Source organism: Cebus imitator, unplaced genomic scaffold (assembly GCF_001604975.1).
Source record: "Cebus imitator isolate Cc_AM_T3 unplaced genomic scaffold, Cebus_imitator-1.0 Scaffold496, whole genome shotgun sequence".
NCBI lineage: Eukaryota > Metazoa > Chordata > Mammalia > Primates > Cebidae > Cebus > Cebus imitator.
Genome location: NW_016107811.1, coordinates 344,322 through 369,959, shown reverse-complemented (window position 1 = coordinate 369,959; position 25,638 = coordinate 344,322). Strand labels below are relative to the sequence as shown.

General features: G+C 38.7%; 2 protein-coding genes across 2 annotated transcripts in view; both read left to right on the top strand.

The window, feature by feature from the left end:
* The first annotated feature begins 1,193 nt into the window (after window positions 1-1,193).
* On the top strand, window positions 1,194-17,302 carry SPESP1 (sperm equatorial segment protein 1). Its single transcript, XM_017513582.2, has 2 exons — window positions 1,194-1,438; window positions 16,074-17,302. The coding sequence occupies exons 1-2, from the start codon at window positions 1,375-1,377 to the stop codon at window positions 17,117-17,119; spliced, it is 1,110 nt and encodes a 369-aa protein (XP_017369071.1). The 5' UTR covers window positions 1,194-1,374; the 3' UTR covers window positions 17,120-17,302.
* A 707-nt stretch (window positions 17,303-18,009) lies between these two features.
* The window catches only part of NOX5 (NADPH oxidase 5), a 22,852-nt gene continuing 15,223 nt past the window's right edge, over window positions 18,010-25,638 (top strand). The window contains 1 exon segment of the mRNA XM_017513597.2: window positions 18,010-18,027. Coding sequence (XP_017369086.1) covers window positions 18,010-18,027 — 18 coding nt within the window.

Below are 25,638 nucleotides of genomic sequence, written 5' to 3'. Positions count from 1 at the left end.
CCTCTGTTGCCGAGGCTGGAATGCAGTGGTACGATCTTGGCTCGCTGCAACCTCTGCCTCCCGGGTTCAAGCCATCCTCCTACCTCAGCCTCCCAAGTAGCCACCATGCCCGGCTAATTTTGTATTTTTGATAGTGACGAAGTTTCACCACGTTGGCCAGGCTGGTCTCCATCTCCTGACCTCAGGTGATCCGCCCGCCTGAGCCTCCCAAAGTACTGGGATTACAGGCGTGAGCCACGTGCCAGGCCTTCTGTGAATTTTAACACATGTATGGATTCTTGTGGCCACCGCTATCCATCACCCCCCGCCAAACCCCCTCATGTTATCCCTTCAGAGTCCTACTCTCCCTCGCCCCACCCTGTCTTTTTAAGAATGTCAAGGAAATGGAATGTGATCTTTTGAAAAGCAAAAACGCCCAAACCCCTCAACGTGTTTTTAATGCCCTTGCCTACCTCTCCCCGCTGGCCTCCAACAAGTGCCCTCCCAGCCCCAGCAATGCAACTCGCCGGCACCATGCTCAGTTCTCGGAGCGCGCCAAGCTGTCCTCCGCTCAGCCACGCTCCCCATCTGCTTTCAGGGCGTGGTTTTCTACGGTCCGCAGCAGTACGTAGTGCGTTCCCCGCCACAGACCTTCCACGCGGTGATAACTGCCAGGTTATTTGCCTTTCTCATTACAGTTCTTTCCTCGCATGGACCGCGTTTTGGCCACGGCTGTCTCCCCAGCGCGCAGGATGGGCCGAGCCCCGCCCGCCCCGAGGCTTCGAGGCGCACGCAGTAGCCGGGCGTCGACACATTCCCAGCTCGCGCTCGGTCCGGACCTACTAAGGCGGAGCGAGCATGCGCACTAGGAAGGGGCGGGACGTGTGTGGTTACGAAGGCGGAGCGAGCATGCGCACTGGGAAGGGGCGGGACGCGTGTGGTCCCAGCCTCCAGCACGTGGCCCCAGGAGGGGGCGGGCCTTGGCAGCTCGCGCTCGCCCGGACCTAGGAGGGCGGAGCGAGCATGAGCACTGGGGAGGGGCGGGACGCGTGTGGTCCCAGCCTCCAGCACGCGGCCCCAGGATGGGGCGGGCCTTGGCAGCTCGCGCTCGGCCCGGACCTACGAAGGCGGAGCGAGCATGCGCACTGGGAAGGGGCGGGACGCGCGCTGTCCTCAGCCTCCAGCACGCGGCCCCAGGAGGGGGCGGGCCTTGGCAGCTCGCGCTCCCCTCCCTCACCCCGCTGCGCTTGCGCGCTGGGCACAACGGTTGCGGGGCGTCCCAGGGCCTGAGGCAGGACGGTCCGCCGCTGACACCTCTCCTTTCGGCTCTGAGGTTCCCAGCCTGGTGGCCTCGGGACGTTCCGGTCGCATGGCGGAGTGCTGTGGACGACGCCCATGGAGCCCTTAGTCCTTCTAGTTGCGCTGTTGCTATGGCCTTCGTCTGTGCCGGCTTATCCGAGTGAGTGACCGGCCTGAGGCGGCGGCGGACCTGGGGGGACCTCCCGGGCTCCGCGACCCCGAAGCCTGGCCCTTTCTTCTCCCTGTTCCTACACGCCTCCCTCCCCCTGTCCAGGGTCCTGGCCTCGACGCCGAGGGTTGTCCCTCTCCTCTCCTGGTCAGGGAACGCAGCGACTCAGGCGGCGGGGCCCAGACTGACGGGAGGCGCCGGCCGGCCGGGCGCGCGGGTGGGTCCCCCTCACCTCGCCAGAGGCCTGCCTCTGCCCCCCGGCCCTTCCCCCGCCTTTGGTGGGCGAGTGACGGCGCGGGGTTTGGCGGACTGCCGCCCGACGGCCACGTCGCCAAGTGGCTGGCCAGCGAGGCATGCTTTTTGCATTTTCAAATGTAAATATGAAATGTGCTCCTTCATGACGTGTGGAAAAGCATGACGTTCACATTTCATTGTCGGTGAATAAAGTTTTATTGGAACACAGCCGCGCTCATTCCTTTATGTATTGCCCATGCCTGCTTTCCCGCGTTGCAACAGCGGGGTGAAGTGGTTGCCGCACAGTCTGGCCTCCAAAGCCTGAAGTATTTACTATCTGGCCCTGTGCAGAAAAAGGTTGACCCGTGCAGTAAAACTTGGAGAGCCTGTGGATTGTGGGCCGCGGTCTGGGACACTCACCTGATGATGCATTCCCAGAGAGCACGCATGTGCACACGGTATTCAAAGCCTTAGTTAAGCAGGATTATAACGACTTGACGAAAACCAATTTTGTCCCTCCCCAAAAGCTGAAAACCAATAAACTCAAATTCAGGGGCACTAAGACTTTGCGAACAATGTCATGTGGGCACCTTGAGGCGCTTAGTATTTAAGTCAAGTAGGTGAGGCTTACCCATTTAGTCTAACTAGTTAACTGTGGCATTTAGTAATGTTGGTATTTGGTTTAACTTAAATCAATAAATCCAATTTAACAGGTGTGAAAAAAGTAGTATTGTGCATGCTGATTATGCAAATCTGTGTTTCAGAATTGCTAAAAGATCTTAGTTAAAAATCGATTTAAAAACAAAATAAGACACAATCTAAATTATCATGAATAGTAGTGGGAAAAGTCCTAAAGTGTCCCAGAAAACTAAAGTTAGCTCTTTAAATACTAGCACTTATAATTTGTAGCTGTTTTTAATAAGTTTTGTAGAATTTTTCTTCCTTGGCATGAAGGACCAGACATAATGAAGATGCTACTGTCTTTTCTTGGTGTCCGATGATCATTATTACTGACACCAGTTACTGCATTTTGATAGTTGTAGATCAGCAAGTCACAAGTGACTAACATACATGGAGACTTTAATTGAAGTGATTTTTAACACTGTCACACAGTACTCGGGGGCTGCTGGGTATGAGTCCCTGGACACCCACTTAACTTAGCACTTTCTGTTGCCTAACACCATAATTTCATGGCCTGTTCTCTTTCTTTGCACCATGTTCCCTAAGTCTTCTTGGGAAGAAAGAAAAGGGTTGTAGGAAATGAAAAAACACTTCTCAGAAAAAAAGGGTGATTTTGTGTTGAATATATAGATGTTATAAGACATGAGGAAACTATATACAGGTTGTAATCATAGAAGATATCATCGAAAATGTAATTTACCTCTCTTTTACAGAGTGGATTAAGAAATATATAGAGCAGGCCGTGGTACATGGCTCTTTCTCTGTATCTGTCTCTCTTTTCTCTAAGTAATTTTAATTTTTTTTAAAAAATAAGTATATAGTTGAGCTTGATGTAAATCAGCTATGCATTCTTTCATATGGCCACTATTCGAAGGATTGTTGGCAAGATGCAAAAGATAAGGCACATAGGTTTTTATAATGAAAAGTGCAGCTTTGACACATTGTTTCTAGATACTAGCCAGTTTGGAGGCTATATTACACAAACATCAAGGGTATATTAAGTAACTGCATTTGTTGAAACTTCGGTACTTCTTGTATTGGCCCAATCCAAGTTTTGCTAGTATTTGTTTAAATTCAGTTAGACATAAATGCCACTTGGGTATACAGAATTTGGCACTCCTTTACACACATACACACACACCCTGATGTGGCTGGATAAACAGCTTTCTACTGTATAAAATTTTATATGTTCAGTTTCCTGTACCTGATTTTTCCATAGCTTTAAATACTTTCTTATTTTTAAAATCATCCCTCTTTAATATACTTATACTGTGCAACTTACTTCTTAATGAGAATTCCTTTTGCTTTAAAAAAGGTATACAGGTTGGGTGCAGTGGCTTATGCCTGTAATCCCAGCACTTCGGGAGTCCAAGGCAGGCAGATTACTTGAGCCCAGAAATTCAAGACCAGCCTGGGCAACATGGCAAAACCCCGTCTTTACAAAAAATACAAAAATTAGCCATATGTGGTGAGGCACGCCTGTAGTCCCAGCTATTTAGGAGGCTGAGGTGGGAGGATCACCCGAGCCCAGGAGGTAGAGGTTACAGTGACCTGAGATGGCACCACTGCATTCCAGCCTGGGTGACAGAGTGAGACCTCATCTCAAAAAAAAGAAAAGCACAGTAACTTCTAAAGTAATATTAACTTAATAGTTACATATTTAAATGATATCAACTACTATTTAAATTATATAATTTGCCTTTTATAATTTTAAGTCATCAAATATTCATGGGCTGGGAGTGCAAACTAATATTAAAAATAAAATTAAAGTATATTAATATCAATATGTTAACATTTAAATCAAAATTTGCATAATTTAACATTTTAAATATAATTAAAATATTAATTTTGGGATATCTCCCAAATAAATTGGATCATCTAGATCATCTCTTGGTATAGACTAGGAAAAATAGGGTTAATGGCACTGGTTTTAGTCTAGGATTACAAAAGCTCTTACTTCTAGATTGGTATTATAAGAAGGCTCAATGTATCAGTCTCTGGCTTCTGTCATTGTCTTTAGGAAGGATTTTGTCCTAATGAACCAGACAAGGCAAGGGAAATAATAAGGCAGCAACCAGCAACAATTGTTTGACTCTATCACCAAGTAAATTTAAAGGAAAAGCAGATTTCTTTTATTTCAAATACATTCTAAAGATAACACTGGGTTCTGGTGCTGCAAGTTCACTTTACACTGTTAGTGGCCAAGGCTGTAGCATTTAGAAGGGTCTCTCAAACCTGTGAATGAAATGTCATGACACACTTCATTAATGTTTGTGGTAATGAGGAGCATGTCATCTAATAGGTGAGTGTCCAGAGATAACCTATGGGGCAGTAGCAGGAAGTTTCATTATCCTGTCCATTAGTATTTTATGGGGAAAAAAAGTCCTGTCTTTCTGTTCTTTTGACCATATTATCCCTTAAATGGATATACTTTAATCTCTTGATAATATATGTGAAATTAAACTTAATAATTTTTCATATCCAAGTAAAATACTAGTGATTTGAAAAGATTTCTTTTAGTATCACTATATATTTGAAGCACTTTAAAAACGTACAATTTATTTAACCTAAGTGTAATTTTTTCTGAGGCTCAAATATTCATACCTTGACCATTTAAAGCTATTGTGAGCTGTCCTCTCTTGTTCTTTTGATAGGATCCCACATATTTCTAAAGACTTCTTGTTTTCTGACATTAACTGATTGTTCCAAGCCCACTTTGTGTCTTTCTCACTCTGTCTTTCTCACTCTGAATGGAATAAATCGTCTTTCCAGAGGGATGTAGAACATGGTATTAGAGACCAAAGTGCCTGTGAGACATACTAGACTAGTGCAGTGGGTTAATACTGTTATTTTTGTCATTTTAGTGAACAGAACTAGAAGAGAAATATTTAAAGTCATGAGTTTATTGTGGCTCCAATTATAACATTACTCATAGAATATGACTTGATTTTTAACTCTTTATCCAAACTAGAATTGTAACATAATTTAATGAGGCTATTTTGGTTTCCTATTGTGGCATAAAAGACTGCTACCCCGGCTGCTCATGCCTGTAATCCCAGCACTTTGGGAGGCCGAGGTGGGCGGATCACGAGGTCAAGAGATCAAGACCACCCTGGCCAACACGGTGAAACCCTGTCTCTACTAAAATACACAAAAATTAGCTGGGCGTAGTGGCGTGCACCTGTAGTCCCAGCTACTCGGGAGACTGAGGCAGGAGAATTGCTTGAACAAGGGAGGTGGAGGTTGCAGGGAGCTGAGATCACGCCACTGCACTCCAGCCTGGTGATAGAGTGAGACTCCGTCTCTATAAAAAAAAAAAAGACTGCTCCCCAAATTTATCATTTTTCATGATTCTATGGCTTCACTAGATTGAGCTGGGCAGCTCTGCTTCAAATGATATAGCTGAGGTCATTCATGCAGCTGCATTCAGCTGGATGTTCAAATGGATAGGAATATCCAATATGGCCTCTTATTCTCCAGGGTATTTACATGACTTCTTATCTTTCAGTCCGCTACCCAAGTTTCTTTACACCATGGAAGTTTGCTTCCAAGAGGGAGATTTATAAGCCCCAACATGGATGCTCTTAATAAGCCTATACTGTATCAGACTTGCTAATATCCTGTAGGCCAAGATGAGCCACATGCAGCAAGCCCATATCCAGTGTGAGAAGACACAACCCAAGGACATGAATACCAGGAAGTTCAAAGTCATAAAGTTATGTTTCTTTAACTGGAACACCTGATTAATATGAACATAATTATTTGTTTGTTTACCTGTCAGCAAAAATTAAGATTTGAATAATAATAAATTATAGGAAAATTGCTGGATGAATAACAAGGTTTAATATTTCCTTTTATGACCATTCCTTGAGCACACCTCAGTAATCAAGCACAATTATTACTACTTTGAGTTGGAAATACAGTACTTCAGCTCAGTTCATTTTAAAATTTTAACCTTCATTAAAGTTCATTTTAATTTGAAGTTGTTCATGTTTTAACTGGTAGTTCTTACATGGTGACAGCTTTCAGTTATTCTTACTTTAGCACTTAACTGCTGTAGAATAAGGGAAGTCTATTCTGTGTGAGTCCACTTCATGACATGTATAGAAAATACAAGCAATTTGTTCTCCAAAGTTATGGACATTCAGCCAGATTGTGGACCACCTATAAGTGCTGGATGCTTGGGTATATGTTTAAGTTTTATATACATGAGTTATTTATGGATAAAGCCATTCTGTTTTCACTATTGTTGTAATAAAAATCCTAGTTATAGTCAAATCTTTAACAAAATGAGCATCTGTAATTCTTGGTTAAATTTTGGGTGCAATCAGCAGTTGCCATATCAAGGTTACTGGCCAAGGGCAAAGTAGAAATGTGTGTATATCTATACAATGGAATATTATTTGGCCATAAAAATGAATGAAGTACTGATACATGCTACAACATGGATGATCTTGAAGACATTATGCTAAGTATAAGAAGTCACTCATAAAAGGACATGTATTGTATGATTTAATTTATATGAAATGTTTAGCATAGGCAAATACATAGGTACAGAAAGTAGATTAGTGGTTGTCCAGGGATTGGGCGATAGGGGTTATGGGAAATGGGTTTTATTGTGGGGTGACAATAGAACTTAGATTGTGGTGGTGATTGGACCACTCTGTGAACATACTGAAAACCATTGAATTGCGTATTTTAAAAGAAATAAAGGTATGAAGGTATTTTAATATTAAGATGGTGACTTACATTAAAATTATGTTAATGCATTGTTACTTTAGAGATTGATAGAATTCAATGAAAGATAATTAGTAGGACTTAAGTTTACGTGATCTAAACTTATATTAGGTATTTAGTAAGGGGCAGTTATAAGAAGTATGAGGGCTCTCTGAGAACTGGAATTATTTCACTATGATGTTTGTGATGTTATTTTATATAAACTTAACACTTAGAAATTTAGAAAGACATAGTAAGCTGTGTCTTTTATTATTTAAAAAACTGCCTACTTTGCCTAAAATAAAAGAAAATTCTTATTATTCATTTAAAATTTTCCCTCTAATAATTATTGGACAATTAGGGAAACCGCACCCCCATGTGATAGTTTTTAGACTAGCAGATTTATTTTTAAACATAACATGAAGTCTAGTTTTCCTCCTCTGTATTCTTCTACAGAAATGTTTGTACATGTGATTATTTTCTTAAGATAAATTACTAGAGGTGCAATTAATTTACATATTTTCCAGCATTCTGTTCATTCAGTTAATCATTTAACAAATACTTTTTGACTGTCTAGTATGGTTCTAGGCATGGGTAGAACAGAGGAAATAATGAACAAAGATGTGTCACAGCTCTCAAAGAGCTTGCTAAGTGTAGCAGTTAGCAAACATTAAACAAATACAGTTAGAACTGTCTAAATTCTATAAAGAACAGGTCAGTGTGCTAGAGAGAGACTAAAGAAGGATTTAGGGATCAAAAGGGGAGTAAGGACGGAATTTTTTTTTCTTTATTTCTTAAAAAAAACCCCAGGATACATGTGCGGAATGTGCAGTTTTGTTACATAGGTATATGTGTGCCATGGTGGTTTGTTGCATCTATTGACCCATCCTCTAAGTTCCCTTCCCTCACCCCCAACCCCTCAACAGGCCATGCTGTGTCTTCTCCAGGGGCTAGGCAATAGAGGATATGGGAAATGGGTTTTATTGTTCCCCTCTCTGTGTAGGATGGAACTTACTTCACTAAGGAAGTAACATATACACATGCCAATCTAGGTTTTATAATTAAAAAAATGTTTGCCTACTTGACTGCCAAAACCAAAATTGTTTTTAATTTGCATATATTTTATGAACAATGAGTTTTAGCAAGTTTTCACCCAAATTGGCTTTTACGTTTTCTTCGCATCCTTATCCTCCTCTTTTAATTGGTCATTTTATGAAAAGGAAATATATTTCACATGTATTATTTACTGAATGAAGTTTTTAAATTTTATTTATTTAATTAATTAATTAATTAATTTTTTGAAACGGAATTTCACTCTTGTACCCCGGGCTGAAGTACAATGGTGTAACCTTGGCTCACTGCAACTTCTGCCTCATGGAATCAAGGGATTTTCCTGCCTCAGCCTCTAGAGTAGCTGGGATTACAGGCACATGTCACCATGCCTGGCTAATTTTTGTATTTTTAGTAGAGACAGGGTTTTACTATGTTGGACAGGCTGGTCTTGATCTCCTGACCTCAGGTGATCTGCCTGCCTCCATCTCCCAAAATGCTGAGATTGCAGGTGTGAGCCACCACGCCCATCCTGAAGTTTTATATTTCATTGCTTATTTTAAATCATGATTTTATTATTTTCCTCAAATAAATTCAAAAGTAATTAATTTGCCTTTTATTTCTGTGTGAACTGAATTTTTTTTTGTAAGTCATTGACTGTCAGTTACTCATACTTTGTGGTAAGAAAACATTGTATTTCGATTGTTTTCAATATTACTAGATACATCTTCATGTTCAAAAATGATGCATTTTGGTCCATTTGATGATAGAACAAGATTTGGCCATATTTAACTTAATTTAATTTTAATATTTACATGTAGTTTAAAATATTTTGGTCCAGTTGATAGCACAGTTTTGTATATTGTATTTATTTATTTGATTTTATTTAATGGTCACATGTATTTTTAAATACAGTAGTATCCCTGCAGAATAATTTTATCATTAATACAGTTTTGCCAGTGCCCTTCTGTCATTTCTTTATGACAACATTGTGTAGTTGTTACATGCACCTGCTTTGAAGTAAGGCAGCCTGTGTTCAAATCCCATCCTTACTTCTTATAAGTTGAATATAATCTTAAGCAAATTGCTTATCCTTTCTAAGCATCTTCCTTTCCTTCTTTGACAAAGTACTTCTCACATTTAAAGCTTGTAGTATAGTGCCTGCCACATTGTGATCATTCAATTAGTAGAAGCTATTAGGATCTTTTAAATCATTATCGTCCATTTTCCCCTTCAGATTTCCTACCACTTTTGTTCCTACAGTTGTTTAGTACCGTTTTATTTACTTTCTTATCATTTCTGTTGTGTGACAGTTCTTCCTGTACTATTTTAAGAAGAGAAGTGGTGGCAACCTTAGGTTCACCTGCCAGTCTCATATCTGAGATTCCAGCAAAATCTCAAGCCTGCTTAGGAGTTAGCCATCCTGCTTACAAGAAGCACTGGAAGGCAGCATCATGGTTTCTCAAGCTGGAGATTCTTACCTGAGCCATAGCTATGTTCTAGGACACTGCCATGTTTTCATGAATCATTTACTGGTAAAAATAGATGGGTCATTATTAACTATGCCAGTATAGACTATGAATATCCAAGTATAATAACACAACTTCTAGCAGGATTATCTGTTCTTTGTAAGAATTTGAACTTTGTTCACCTTTCTGGCACCTCCTGAAGAATAGAGAAAAGCAGGTTTTCACAGTGGCCATGGCCATCTGTAGGGGCATTTGAGGCTCCACTATCTTTTACTACCTTAGCTACAAACATTTTTATAAAGATCAAATTGATTTGCAAGAGCAGATCTGATTAGTAGAACTGAGAAGGGCAACATGAAATATGGAGATGTTTCAGGGGACAAAAGCAGGAGGTAGAAGGTGTATGGAGAGAAGATGGATTTAACGGTAGAAAAATATGGAGCCAAGGGTACATGAAGAACAGAGGAAAAGTGAGATAGAAGGTAGGGCACTCCGTTGCTAGGCAGCCAAGAACAGGCTTTTGGGTGTTGCCTGAGTAACAATAGAAGTGGATAATAAGTATTTCAGTTTGTTAAGGAATCAACTAGTAGTAAGTATCTCCTTTTCCTGTCCTTTGACACTCTAACTTGCCTCATATCCACCTGGTATCTTATTTACTACTTTGAGAAGCAGCAAGCTAAATGGTTTGCAAAGCAAGTGTTCAGCAGATTGTAATTTAATGGCACTGTCTTTTTAAAAGCATTGAAACCTTTTTTGGTTATACATTTTAGATTTGCTTATGATTGTTGCTCAGAATTAGAATGTTTTTCATATTAAAAAAATTTTATTATGGAAAAATTTATATACACAAGTACAAAGAATTGTATAATCTCCACATGTTTATAATAGTTTCAATTATTATTATCATTTCAATAATTTTGGGGGAACAGGTGGTTTTTGGTTACATGGGTAAGTTCTTTAGTGGTGATTTCTAGCTTTAGTTATTATTAATTCGTGATTAAGCCTATTTCATTGATAGTTCTACCCACATTCCTTTTCTTCTCACCTCCCTGAACACCCTTCTCAATTTCTTGGGCTTGGATTGTTTAGAAGCAAATTCTAGACATCATATAATTTTATCAGCAAATATTTCAGCATGAAACACTAAAATATAAGGACTTTACAAAACACAAAACAATGTAATTGTTTACTTACAATGGTAATTCCTTAATATTATTAAATATCTGGTTAGTGTTTTCTGATTGTCTTTCTCTTTTTCCAGTTTGATAGAATTGGAATTCAAGTAAGATTTATACATATAACTTACTAATATACCTGTTCATTCTCTTTTAATCTATAGTTCTTCCTCCATCTCTGCTTTTCCCCTTGCAATTTGTTGAAGAAACTGGATCATACATCCTTTAGTTTCTCACAGTCTAGGTTTTGCTGATTATATCCCCATGGTGTAGTTTAATATCTCCCTTGCTGTCCTATGTGTTTTCTTATTGTTAGTTATATCTAGGGAGAGCTACTGGATTCAGATTTGACTCTTTTTTTTTTTTTTTTTTTTTGTGAGACTACTTCATAGGTGGTAGTGTGTTTTTCCATTAGGAAACGCATAATGTCTGATTTTGTACCTTTTTAGACATGCACAGCCATAGAAAATTATTGCAAAGGCTGGGCATGATGACTAATGCCTGTAATCCCAGCGCTTTGTGGGGCCAAGGCAGGTGGATTACCTAAGGTCAGGGGTTCAGGATTAGCCTGGCCAGCATGGTGAAACCCCATCTCTACTAAAAAATACAAAAATTAGCTGGGCATGGTGGTGGGTGCCTGTAATCCCAGCTACTCTGGGAAGCAGAGGTTTTAGTGGGCTGACATTGCACCATTGCACTCCAGCCTGGGCAACAAGAGCAAAACTCCATCTCAAAAAAAAATTATTGCAAAATGATCACATTTTAATTATAAATGGCTTCTTTAATTATTAACTGGAATAGTTCATAAATTGTGAGCTATTTTTCCATGTGCAATTGGGTCTATTTGTATATTTTCCATTCTGCTCCATTCATCTATTCATGGCCAATGCTATACTATTTTTCATAATAGAGACTTTGTAACATATTTAAATATTTGATTTTAATATTTGATAAGGCTAGGGTTTGTTTTCCTGGCTGTTCTTATTTGTTCTTCCAAATAAACTTTATAATAAATTTTTCTAACTCCAGAAAAAAATTAGTGACATTTTAAGGAACATATTAAATGTATAAATTAAAAGAGGATATGACATCTAAGCATCTTTATGATGTTGAATCTTCTCATCCAAGATCATGGTATAACTATTTGTTGATATTTATGTCTTTCAGAATATTTTATTATATTCCTATATTAGTTTGCTGTAGCTGCTATAACAAATTACCACAAACTTGGTGGTTTAAAACAGCAGAAATTTACTTTCACAGTTCTAGGGACCAGAAGTCTTGAATCCATTTTCCTGAGCCAAAATCAAGGCATAGGCTGACCCATGCTCCCCCTGGAAGCTCAAGGGAAGATATGTTCCTTGCCTCTTCCAATTTCTGGTGTCTGCCCACATTCCTTGACTTGTGACCACATCAGTCTGATCTCTCCCTCTTCCTCTATATTACTTCTTCATCTTCTTCATGTGCGTCGAATCTCTTTGTGTCTCTCTAAGAATATTTGTGATTGGATTTAGAATCCACCGACGTAATCCAGAATAATCACCCCATATCAAGAAACTTAATTTAACCACATCTGCAAAGACCCTTTTTTCTTAAGGTAATATTTACAGGTTCTAGGGTGATATCTTTGAATATTCATTATTTAGTCTACTATAACTCTTCATATTGATTTTGGCATTTGAAAAATGTTTTGTTTTATTATATATATATAACCCCAGGCTAGAGTGCAGTGGAAAGATCATGGCTCACTGCAGCCTCAATGTCCCCAGGCTCAAGCGATCCTTTCACTTCAGCCTTCTCAGTAGCTGGGACTACAGGTGTATGCCACTGTACCCAGCTTATTCTTGTATTTTTATAGAGTTGGCGTTTTACCATATTTCCCAGGCTGGTCTTGATCCCCTGGGCTCTAAGCCATCTGTCCCCCTGAGCCTCCCAAAGTGCTGGAATTACAGGTATGAGTCATTGCACACAGCCAATATTTTGTTTCATTTTTTTTTTCTGTTATGTAAACAGCATCTTCTTTCTCGTCTCTTCTAACTAGTTTATATTTGTATATTCATTTTAATATATTGATTTTCATGACTTGCTATTTATGAAATTCTCTTACTAATGGTAGTAGCTTTTCAATGGATTCTTTTGTGTTGTCTGTATTTATAATTACATCATCTGTATTTGAACATAGTTTTACCTCTTTCTTTCCAATTCTCATGTCCCCAATTATTTTCCCTTGTCTAATTGCATTGACTAGTATCTCCAATATGATGTTAAATATTAACAGTAATGAAGATATTAGGTATTCTTACCTTGTTCCTGTCTTTAGCGGAAAATCTTCTACTGTTTCCCATTAAATAAGATAGAAAGCATATTTTAATGTTCTTTTTAGGGACCATGTTTTTCTACATAATTTTAAAGGAAATTTATATTTAAAATGAGAAATATAAGCAGTTACCTTTATAAAGAATAATATTAGTGCTCTGTAGCTTTGAAAATGCTTTAAAATATTTAATTTATTTGGTTCTATGAGATAAAAAGGCAAATGTAGTATCTTAGTTTTATAGTTAAGTGAATGTTCAGGTAAGTTAAATAATTACCTAAGGTCATGCTGCTATAAATTGGTAGAGCCAGGACCAGGATCAAATATTTTATTTTCACTGCACTAGGGATATTCATTTTACTCAATATTTACCTTCATGAAGACTCTGAACAATGCATTTTATAAATACGAGTTTACATGAATAAGTTATTTTTCTTTTTAAAATGTGATTTTCATACAATTTTTGTCATTAAAAAATAAAGGAGAAAAAATACTTGAAACTTAAAAAGTAAAAGTGACTTTTAATGGCTTACTGTATTAAATGATCGAGGTGTGTGTGTGTGTGTGTGTGTGTGTGTGTGTGTGTGTGTTTAGGGAGTAAAACATTATGAAGTCACCTCTACTGACCAAATGGAGTCCTACTCCCTCTCCTCAGAGGCAACTGCCCATATGGGTTTAGTTTGTTATCATTCCAGTCCATTAAAAAAATCTGCAGTTCACAGACAAAATATATGATACTATGTGAGTGATTTTTTAAAAGTATTATAAGGATAGCATCAAACTCTACTTTATGTTCTATGCTTTCTTCATCACCTATCATCATCATTTGGATCTTATGAGTATACAAGGCTTTTCTAAGCATTACATAAAATATAGAATTTACTTTTAGAATTAAGATCTCCAGACAAGTGTAGTATCTTTCCGCTACCACATTGGCTCACTAAACTGTTCTCATTAAGAATTTTTTAAAATTTAGAAATACGCTTTTAATTTTGATTAAACGTCTATCTGGTCTTTCTAAGTTGTAACAGAATAAAGAAGAGAGGAGAAACATGTAAATACAAGGTAATTTTTGAGCACTTTATGCTTACCAAAAAGCTAAATAAAAGTGCCTCCTGAACAGAAAGTTTATTACTTTAGCCTGCAGAGGGATGGTTCAGGTAGGAGTACTACATTAGCGTTTGGTGAAAAGTGACTTCCTTCCCTGGGTTAAATCAATTTGTATACTTGAAAATGGCAAACCTTAAAACTGCACATAGTAAAACATCATGGCACTTAAAATTAAAATACTCTGGTTCAGGAGTATTTTAATACAGTAAACCATTAAATACAGTAAACCATTAAAAGTCACATTTAGTTGAACAGAATTCCAGAATATCTTAATATCTTACTGTCTTTTCTCATTTCTCCACATTAGAAATGAGAGGCTTTACTGCTCAGATGCTGCAAAGTAGGAGTATAAATATAACCACTGGGATTTTTTTTGGCTTATCAAAATATTTTATTTTAGGAGATCCCTCAAAAAAAGACCCTCTATATTAGATAGAGGCCCTAACAATACCATGACCTTCTTTTGGTCTTTTCTATATGTTTTCCTTTTTAAATCAAGTAAAACAATTGGATGCTTAAAATAAAACTACTCCCAGAATTCCAGAATATCTTCTTATCTTTTCTGTTTTCCACATTGGAAATGAGAGGCTTTACTGCTCAGATGCTACAAAATAGGAGTATAAATAGAACTACCATTTTTTAAATTTTGCTTATCAAAATATTTTATTTTAGGAGACCCCTCAAAAAAAGACCCTCCACATTAGATGCCCCAACAATACCCTTGACCTTTTTTTGGTCTTTTCTGTATTTTTTTCTTTTTAAATCAACTAAAACAATTTGATGCTTAAAATAAAAGACAGGAAATATTTCCTGATCAAACTTTAGTCAAGAATATATATATATATATTTTTGATGCAGGGGCGGGTGAGGAGAAGGAAGGTGCAGCCAGTGGTTCACGAAATAGAACTACCATTCTGTTGTTAAGAGTGAAATGTTGATGAATTAGACCAGGAATTGGCAAACTTTTTCTGTAAAGGGTCAGATAGTATTTTTAGCTTTGCAGGCCTTATGGTCTCTTATGGCTACTCTACTGTTGCAGGCAAAAGCACCTATAGATAATACATAAACAAATGGACAAGACTAATTGGATTCCAATAAAATGTTACTTAATTAGATCTTTGTTGGGTTTAAGGCAGTAGTACACTGGTAAATATTTAAAACTGGCTTTTGAGAGAGGGGAGGAAACTCTGATTTGTAGCATTTGCTCATTTACATGGCGTAGATACTCTCACCATGGTTGATTTCAAACTGTCAAGTTGACATCACTGAGCAGGGAAGTAGAGATGCAGAATAGCACACCATCATATTGCATTTTCATCATACAGATACATTAGATGTAAATAACCTCACCAGCAGAGAAAATAGTGAAATAATTAGAAAGCGATGAGTTTGGGGTATTTATTACATTTGTTTTTAATATAATTTATTTGTAAATGTAAATAAGTTAATTTTTAAAAATGTCTATGTATAACATCTGGCTCACAAAATTCATAAAAAATCTAACAATGGGCTCTAGTGAACCAGTATAAGCCTACTCCAGCACACCATTGTGTCAGAGGACATAATCAAGAATTTGGATTTAATAAGTTGCCTGTTGAATCATAAATAAAATCAGAATGAAAGCAAAAATGTAGAGAGAATGGTGTTAATATGCAACTTTTGCAATAGTCTTACCCAACTGTTTTAATAAGAACCTGAAGAAATAATTTTGTTTATTTAAGTGAAAGTTAACTGTGTCAAAAGTGCTTTGCTTATTGGTTCTTTATTTCAATTTTTAAGTGATAGCATATGAAATAAATTTTGGTCAGTAGTTCTGTCAATGTGTCATATATAATAATAAATGTTACTTATTATTTATTTGATTTTTTTCCCTTAAGGCATAACTATGACACCTGATGAAGAACAAAACTTGAATCATTATATACAAGCTTTAGAGAACCTGATACTAAGTGTTCCCACTAGGGAGCCAGGTCGTGAGAAAAAATCTAATTCTCCAAAACATGTTTATTCTGTAAGATCGAAGGGATCAAAATTTAAGGAGATAATTACACATGGAGACACTTCAACTGAGAATGATGGTTTAATCAATCCTATGGGTGAAGAAACTACTACTTTCCCTACTAGAGGCTTCACACCAGAAACAGGAAGGAAAAAACACATGGAAAGTACCCCATTCTGGTCGATCAAACCAAACAATGTTTCCATTGTTTTACACACAGAGGAACCTTATATTGAAAATGAAGAGCCAGAGCCAGAGCCAGAGCCGGAGCCAACTGCAAGACAAACTAAGGCACCAAAAACATTGCCAGTTGTTACTGAATCATCTACAAGTCCATATTTCACCTCATGCGAATCACCTGTCACCTCTTTTTATAGGAGCACGGGAATTGAGATGTCTACAGAATCAGAAGATGTTCCTCAGCTCTCTGGTGAAACTGCAGTAGAAAAACCTGAAGAACCAACATTTGGAAGACACCCACAGAGTTGGAATAATGATGACATTTTGAAAAAAATTTTAGATATTAATTCACGAGTGCAACAGGCACTTAGTGACACCAGCAAACCAGAATATAGAGAAGATATTCAAGCCTCTAAAGATTACCTAAAACGAAGCCTTGCTCTAGCAGCAGCAGCAGAACATAAATTAAAAACAATGTATAAATCCCAGTTATTGTCACTAGGACAAACGAGTAATAAAATTGATGACATTGAAACTGTTATTAACATGCTGTATAATTCTAGATTTAAGCTCTATGAATATTTAGATATTAAATGTGTTCCACCGGAGATGAGAGAAAAAGCTGCTACAGTATTCAACACATTAAAAAATATATTATGTGTAGATCAAGGGGAGACTCAAAGTCTTATTAAAAAGTTATTAAACAATAATATAAAAATTTTAAACCTACTTGATATTCCATGACAAAGTTGATTTAAACAAACTGCATTTTTTCCGCAGGAGAAATAAGCATATTAGTAATTTCAAAATTTGTATAAAAATATTTTCTATTGTAGTTCAATGTGACAACATCTTTATGTGTCATGTGTTATGAACAATTTTCATATGCACTAAAAACCTAATTTAAAATAAAATTTTGGTTCAGGAGTTTGTAGTTTTTTCTCATTAATTTTAAATGTTGTGAAGATCTTTAAAATGTTTAAGCTTTGATTTTACTCGAATAGATTAAATTTACTCATTTTATAAGTTAAGAGACTGTGATCTCTATAACTAGTTTCAAATAATTGTATATACATAAAGTATAAAATTTTGGATTGTGTGGTCTTTATTTTTTTTCAGATAATCTGAGTTTTCTGTCTTTTTTGTCTTTCTTTTTTTGAGATGGAGTCTCACTGTGTCATGCATGCTGGAGGGCAGTGGTACAATCTTGGCTCACTGCCACCTCTGCCTCCTGGGTTCAGGGGATTCTCCTGCTTCAGCCTCCTGAGTAGCTGGGATTACAGGTGCCTGCCACCACGCCTGGCTAATTTTTGTATTTTTAGTAGAGACAGGGTTTAACCATGTTGGCCAGGCTAGTCTCCAACTCCTGACCTCAGGCAATCTGCCCGCCTCAGCCTCCCAAAGTTCTGGGATTACAGGCATGAACCAGTGTGCCCAGCAAGTTTTCTATCTTAATAGTGTAACTTGGGGCTTGTATCTAAACTTTTATTTGAATATAGTTGTGCCTCCCTTGAAATTTAGGTAATATATTAAGACACAACCTTATTCTTTTGTCATTAAGTACTTTTGGACTTCTCACTTCTTCTCCTTGTGTACATACACATTGAAGCTTTGCAAATCTTTTGTCAGAGAGTATGACTGACACCATTAAGGTTAATTGTATAATATTATAATTTTGGTTCCGGTAATTCTGTTTATGATTTGACCAGTATTCAAACACATTTATTTATCAAGATATTCATAGTTTGATAAAGATTTATTGACCTTTTACTATGTGCAAGACATGATAGATGTTAGGCTTTGGGGATACAAAAATAAGACCTACTTTCTTTTCTCTTTGAGATTATATTATAGCAGGAAAGATAGGCATTAAACAAATAATTTCAAAAATTTTAAAATTTCAGTTGTGATAAGCTGTTATGAAGGTGTGAGATATTTGACCTCAGACCAAGAACAATGGGAAAGTTACCCCAAGAAAGTGGCAGTTAAGGTCTAGTCTGAAAGATCAGGGTGTGCGTAAGGAGAAAGTGAGCATTCCAGACAGAGGGAACAGCAGGTATGAATGCTGTTGTAACACTGGAGTTAAAAATAAGGTGAAGTTCAGGAAGTACCTGGAGTGTAGAAAGGCAAGGAAGAGCATCACAAGATGGATCGGGTGACATATACACCAGGTCAGAATAGATCCTGTGGCGCTTTCAGTGCATTATTGAATATTTTAGCCATTACCCTATGATCAATGAGAAGCCATTAGTAGATTTTGAGCAAAAAGGACGGATATGATCAAATTAGCATTAAAAAAGAAAACCCACTCGCTACAGTTTTGAAAGTGGACAAAAGTAGAAGTGCACTGTGCACAAGCCAAATGTTGCTTGAAGTAGGTGGAAAGAAGTGGCAATTAAGAGGGAGAATCAGGCTAGGCACAGTGGCTCATGTCTGTAATCCCAGCACTTTGGGAGACCAAGGTGGGCAGATCACCTAAGGTCAGGAGTTCAAAACCAGCCTGGCCAATATGGTGAAACCCTGTCTCTACTAAAAATGCAAAAATTAGCTGGACATGGTGGTGGGCACCTGTAACCCTGCCTGGCTGGAAAATTGCTTGAACCCAGGAGGCGGAGGTTGCAATGAGCTGAGATTGTACCACTGCACTCCAGCCTGGGAGACGGAGCAAGACTCTGTCTTAAGGGGAAAAAAAAAAAAAGCAAGGGGATCCAAGATGGCCAAATAGGAACAGCTCTGGAGTGCAGTCTCCAGCCAGAACAACAAAGAGGGTGAGTGATCACCACATTTCCAAATGAGTTATTACTGCCCACAGACCAGGAGATTCCCAGGCTGAAAAGCGCCATGTTTCCAAGCCGAGTTTTCAGCATGGCTGTTTCAGCTGGCGCAGCGGGTCTCCACACAAAAACTCACACAAATCTGGGTGGCTGTTTCAACTGGCGCTTGGAATGCTCGGGAGACAGAGCTACCCATTCAACTGAAAAAAATGGAGCTGAAACAGGGAGCCAGGTGATCTGGCTTGGCAGGTCCCACCCCCACAAAGACCAGCAACCTGAAATGCTTTGGATTGAGACTTTAACAGCAAGCACAGCTGGACCCAGGGTGGTCCAGCTCTGTAGGGGGAAGGGCGTGTCCACCATTACCAAGGCAGTCCACCACTACTGAGGCAGTCTGCCATTTCCGAGGCAGTCTGCCATTACCAAGGCAATCCGCCATTACTGAGGCAAACCATCATTACCGAGGCAGTTCTAACTATATAGACAAAACCACAAGGAAGTTCACACAGCAGCTGGGCAGAACCCATGGCAGCTCAGCAACGCCTCTGCTGGCAGACTATGATTAGGCCATCTACTTGCTGGGCAGGGCATCTCTGAAAAAAGGCAGCAGCACATCAGGAACTTATAAATAAAGCCCCACCTTCCCAGGACAGAGCACCTGGGAAAAAAGGCAGTTTTGAGTTCCACTGCAGCAGACTTAAACATACTTGCACAGCAGCTCTGAACAGAACAATGGAGCTCACAGCTCAGCACTTGAGCTCCTATAAAGGGACAGACTGTCTCCTCAAGCAGCTCCCAGACCCCTGTATATCCAAAGAGACACCTCATAAAGGAGAGCTCAGGCTGACAGCTGGTGGGTATCCTTCTGGGACAAAGATAACAGGAGAAGAAACTGGCAGCAACCCTTACTGTTCTGCAGCTGCCACAAGTGATCCTCAGGCAAGCAGGGTCTGGAGTGGACCTCCAGCAGTCCTACAGCAGAGGTGCCTGACTGTTAGAAGGAAAACTGAAAAGCAGAAAGAAGTAACTTCATCATAAAAAAGAGGACATCCACTCAGAGACCCCATCCAGAAGTCACCAAATACAAAGACCACAGGTAGATAAATCCACAAAGATGGAAAGAAACCAGCGCAAAAAGGATGAAAACACCCAAAACCAGAATGCCTCTCCTCCAAGGGATCACAACTCCTCACCAGCAAGGAAACAAAGCTGGATGGAGAATGAGTCTGATGAATTGACAGAAACAGGCTTCAGAAGGTGGGTAATAACAAACTTCTCTGAGCTAAAAGAACATGTTCTAACTCAATACGAAGAGACTAAGAGCCTTGAAAAAAGGCTTGACAAAATGCTAACGAGAATAAACAGCTTAGAGAAGAATATAAATGACGTGATGGAGCTGAAAAACACAACATGAGAACTTCGCAAAGCATACGCAAATTTCAATGGCCAAATTGACCAAGCACAAGAAAGCATATCAGAGATTGAAGATCAACTCAATGAAATAAAATGAGAAAACAAGATTAGAGAAAAAAGAGTGAAAAGAAATGAACAAAGCCTCCAAGAAATATGGGATTATGTGAAAAGCCCTAATCTATGTTTGATAGGTGTACTATAATGTGACAGGGAGAATGAATCCAATCTGGAAAACACTCTTCAGGATATTATCCAGGAGAACTTCCCCAACCTAGCAAGCCAGGCCAATATTCAAGTCCAGGAAATACAGAGAACACCACAAAGATATTCTTCAAGAAGAGCAACCCAAAGGCACATAATTGTCATATTCACCAGGGTTGAAATGAAGGGAAAAATGTTAAGGGAGCCAGAGAGAAAGGTCGGGTTTCCACAAAGGGAATCCTATCAGACTCACAAACTCACAGCGGATCTCTCAGCAGAACCCCAGAAGAGAGTGGGGCCAGTAGTCAATATCTTTAAAGAAAAGAACTTTCAACCCAGAATTTGATATCCAGCCAAACTAAGCTTCATAAGCAAAGGAGAAATAAAATACTTTACAGACAAGCAATTGCTGAGAGATTTTGTCACCACCAGGCCTGCCTTACAAGAGCTCCTTAAGCAGTAAACATGGAAAGGAACAACCAGTACCAGCTACTCCAAAAACATACCAAATAGTAAAGAACCATTGACACAATGAAGAAACTGCATCAGTTAACAGACAAAACAACCAATTAGCATCAAAATGGCAGGATCAAATTCACACATAACAATATTAACCTTAAATGTAAATGGACTAAATGCCCCAATCAAAAGACAAAGACTGGCAAATTGGATAGAAAGTCAAGACCCATTGGTATGCTGTATTCAGGAAACCTATCTCATGTGCAAAGACACACATAGGCTCAAAATAAAGGGATGGAGGAAGATTTACCAAGCAAATGGAGAGCAAAAAAAAAGCAGGAGTTGCAATCCTAGTCTCTGATAAAATAGACTTTNTATCAGAGATTGAAGATCAACTCAATGAAATAAAATGAGAAAACAAGATTAGAGAAAAAAGAGTGAAAAGACATGAACAAAACCTCCAAGAAATATGGGATTATGTGAAAAGATCTGATCTACATTTGATGGGTGTACCTGAATGTGATGGAGAGAATGAATCCAAGCTGGAAAACACTCTTCAGGATATTATCTAGGAGAACTTCCCTAACCTAACAAGGCAGGCCAATATTCAAGTCCAGGAAATACAGAAAACACCACAAAGATATTCCTCAAGAAGAGCAACCCCAAAGTACATAATTGTCAGATTCACCAGGGTTGAAATGAAGGAAAAAATGCTAAAGGCAGCCAGAGAGAAAGGTCAGGTTACCGACAAAGGGAAGCCCTTCAGACTCACAGCGAATCTCTTGGCAGAATCCCTACAAGCCAGAATAGAGTGAGGGCTGATATTCAATATCCTTAAAGCAAAGAACTTTCAACCTAGAATTTCATATTCAGCCAAACTGAGCTTCATAAATGAAGGAGAAATAAAATTCTTTACAAGCAAGCAATTGCTGAGAGATTTTGTCACCACCAGGCCTGCCTTACAAGAGCTCCTGAAAGAAACACTAAACATAGAAAGGAACAACCAGTACCAGCCACTCCAAAAATGTACCAAATGGTAAAGAGTATCAACACGATGAAAAAACTGCATCAACTAATGGGCAAAACAACCAGCTAGCATCAAAATGGCAGGGTCAAATTCACACATAACAATATTAATTTTAAATGTCAATGGGCTAAATGCCCCAATCAAAAGACACAGACTGGCAAATTGGATATAACGTCAAAACCCATAGGTGTGCTGTATCTGGGAAACCCGTCTCACATGCATGGATACACATAGGCTCAAAATCAAGGGATGGAGGAAGATTTACCAAGCAATTTGAGAGCAAAAGAAAGCGGGAGTTGCAATCCTAGTCTCTGATAAAATAGACTCTAAACCAACAAAAATCCAAAGAGACAAAGAAGGGCATTACATAATGGTAAAAGGATTAATGCAACAAGAGCTAACGATCCTAAATATATATGCACCCAATACAGGAGCGCCCAGATACATAAAGCAAGTTCTTAACGACCTACAAAGAGACTTAGACTCCCACACAATAATAGCAGGAGACTTTAACACTCCACTGTCAATATTAGATCATTGAGACAGAAAATTAACAAGGATATTCAGGACTTGAACTCAGATCTGGACCAAGCAAACCTAATAGACATCTACAGAGCTCTCCACCCCAAATCCACAGACTACACATTCTTCTCAGCACCCATCACACCTACTCTATTGGCCACATAATTGCAAGTAAATCACTCCTCAGCAAATGCAAAAGAATGGAAATCATAACAGTCTCTCAGACCACAGTGCAATCAAATTAGAACTCAGGATTCAGACCCACACAACTTCATGGAAACTGAACAACTGGCTCTTGAATATTGACTGGATAAAAAATGAAATGAAGGCAAAAATAAAAATGTTCTTCGAAACTAGTGAGAACGAAGACACAACGTACCAGAATCTCTGGGACACATTTAAAGCAGTGTCTAGAGGAAAATTTAGAGCAATAAATGCCCATATGAGAAGCAAGGAAAGATCTAAAATTGATACCCTGTCATCAAAATTGAAAGAGCTAGAGGAGCAAGATCAAAACATCTCAAAAGCTAGCAGAAGACAAGAAATAACTAAGATCAGAGTAGAACTGAAGGAGAAAGAGACACAAAAAAATCTTCAAAAAATCAATAAATCCAGGAGCTGGTTTTTAGAAAAGATCAACAAAATAGGCAGACCACTAGCCAGATTAATAAAAAATAAAAGAGAGAATAATCAAATAGATGTAATAAAAAATGGTAAGGGGGGGATATCACCACTGATTCCACAGAAATACAAACTACCATCAGAGATTACTACAAACAACTCTATGCACATAAACCAGTAAACCTGGAAGAAATGGGTAAATTCCTGGACACTTGCACCCTCCCAAGCCTACACCAGGAAGAAGTCAAAACCCTGAATAGACCAATAACAAGGGCTGAAGTTGAGGCAGCAATTAATAGCCTGCCAACCAAAAAAAGCCCAGGTCCAGATGGGTTCACAACCGAATTCTACCTGGCATACAAAGAGGAGCTGGTACCACTCCTTCTGAAACTGTTCAAAGCAATCCAAAAAGAGGGAATCCTTCCCAAATCATTTCATGAGACCAACGTCATCCTGATGCCAAAACCTGGAAGAGGCTCAACAAAAAAGAAAACTTCAGGCCAATATCCGTGATGAACGTAGATGCAAAAATATTCAGTAAAATACTGGCAAACCAATTGCAGCAGCACATCCAAAAGCTTATCCATCATGATCGAGTGGGCTTCATCCCAGGTATGCAAGGCTGGTTCAACCTACAGAGGTCTATAAATGTAATCCACCATATAAACAGAACCAAAGACAAAAACCACATGATTATCTCAATAGATGCAGAGAAGGCCTTCAACAAAATTCAACAGCCCTTTATGCTAAAAACTCTCAATAAACTAGGTATAGACAGAACATATCTCAAAATAATAAAAGCTATTTATGACAAACCCACAGCCAATATCATACTGAATGGGCAAAAACTGGAAGCATTCCCTTTGAAATCTGGCCCTAGACAAGGATGCCCTCTCTCACCACTCCTATTCAATACAGTATTGGAAGTTCTAGCCAGAGCAGTGAGGCAAGAAAAGAAATAAGGGGTATTCAATTAGGAAAGGAGGAAGTCAAATTGTCTCTATTTGCAGACGACATGATTGTATATTTAGTAGACCCTGTTGTCTCAGCACAAAATCTCCTTAAACTGATAAGCAACTTCAGCAAAGTCTCAGGATGGAAAACCAATGTGCAGAAATCATAAGCGTTCCTATACACCAATAACAGACTTAAAGAGAGCCAAATCAGGAATGAACTGGCATTAACACTTGTGACAAAGAGAATAAAATACCTAGGAATACAACTAACAAAGGATGTAAAGGACCTCTTCAAGGAGAACTACAAACCACTGTTCAAGGAAATAAGAGAGAACACAAACAGATGGAAAAACATTCCATGCTTACGGTTAGGAAGAATCAATATTGTGAAAATGGCCATACTGCCCAAAGTAATTTATAGATTCAACGCTATCCCCATCAATAAATGTTTAATAAACGGTGTTGGGAAAACTGGCTAGCCCTGTGCAGAAAGCAGAAACTGAACCCCTTCCTGACACCTTACACTAAAATTAACTCCAGATGGATTAAAGACTTAAGCATAAGACCTAACACCATAAAAAACCCTAGAAGAAAACGTAGGCAAAACCATTCAGGACATAGGCATAGGCAAGGACTTCATGACTAAAACACCAAAAACATTGGCAACAAAAGCCAAAATAGACAAATGGGATCTAATTAAACTCCAGAGCTTCTGTACAGCCAAAGAAACAGTCATTAGAGTGAACTGGCAACCAACAGAATGCGAAAAAATTTTTGCAATCTACCCGTCTAACAAAGGCCTTATATCCAGAATCTACAAAGAACTAAAACAGATTTACAAGAAAAAACAAGCCCATTCAAAAGTGGGCAAAGGATATGAACAGACACTTTTCAAAAGAGGACACATGTGAGGCCAAACAAACATGAAAAAATGTTCATCATCACTTGTCATTAGAGAAATGCAAATCAAAACCACATTGAGATACCATCTCATGCCAGTTAGAAAAAGCTATTTACGACAAACCAACAGCCAATATCATACTGAATGGGCAAAAACTGGAAGCATTCCCCTTGAAATGTGGCACTAGACAAGGATGCCCTCTCTCACCACTGCTATTCAATATAGTACTAGAAGTTCTAGCCAGAGCAATCAGGCAACAAAAAGAAATAAAGGGTATTCAAATAGGAAAGGAGGAAGTCAAATTGTCTCTATTTGCAGACGACATGATTGTATATCTAGAGGACCCCATCGTCTCAGCCCCAAATCTCCTGAAACTGATAAGCAACTTC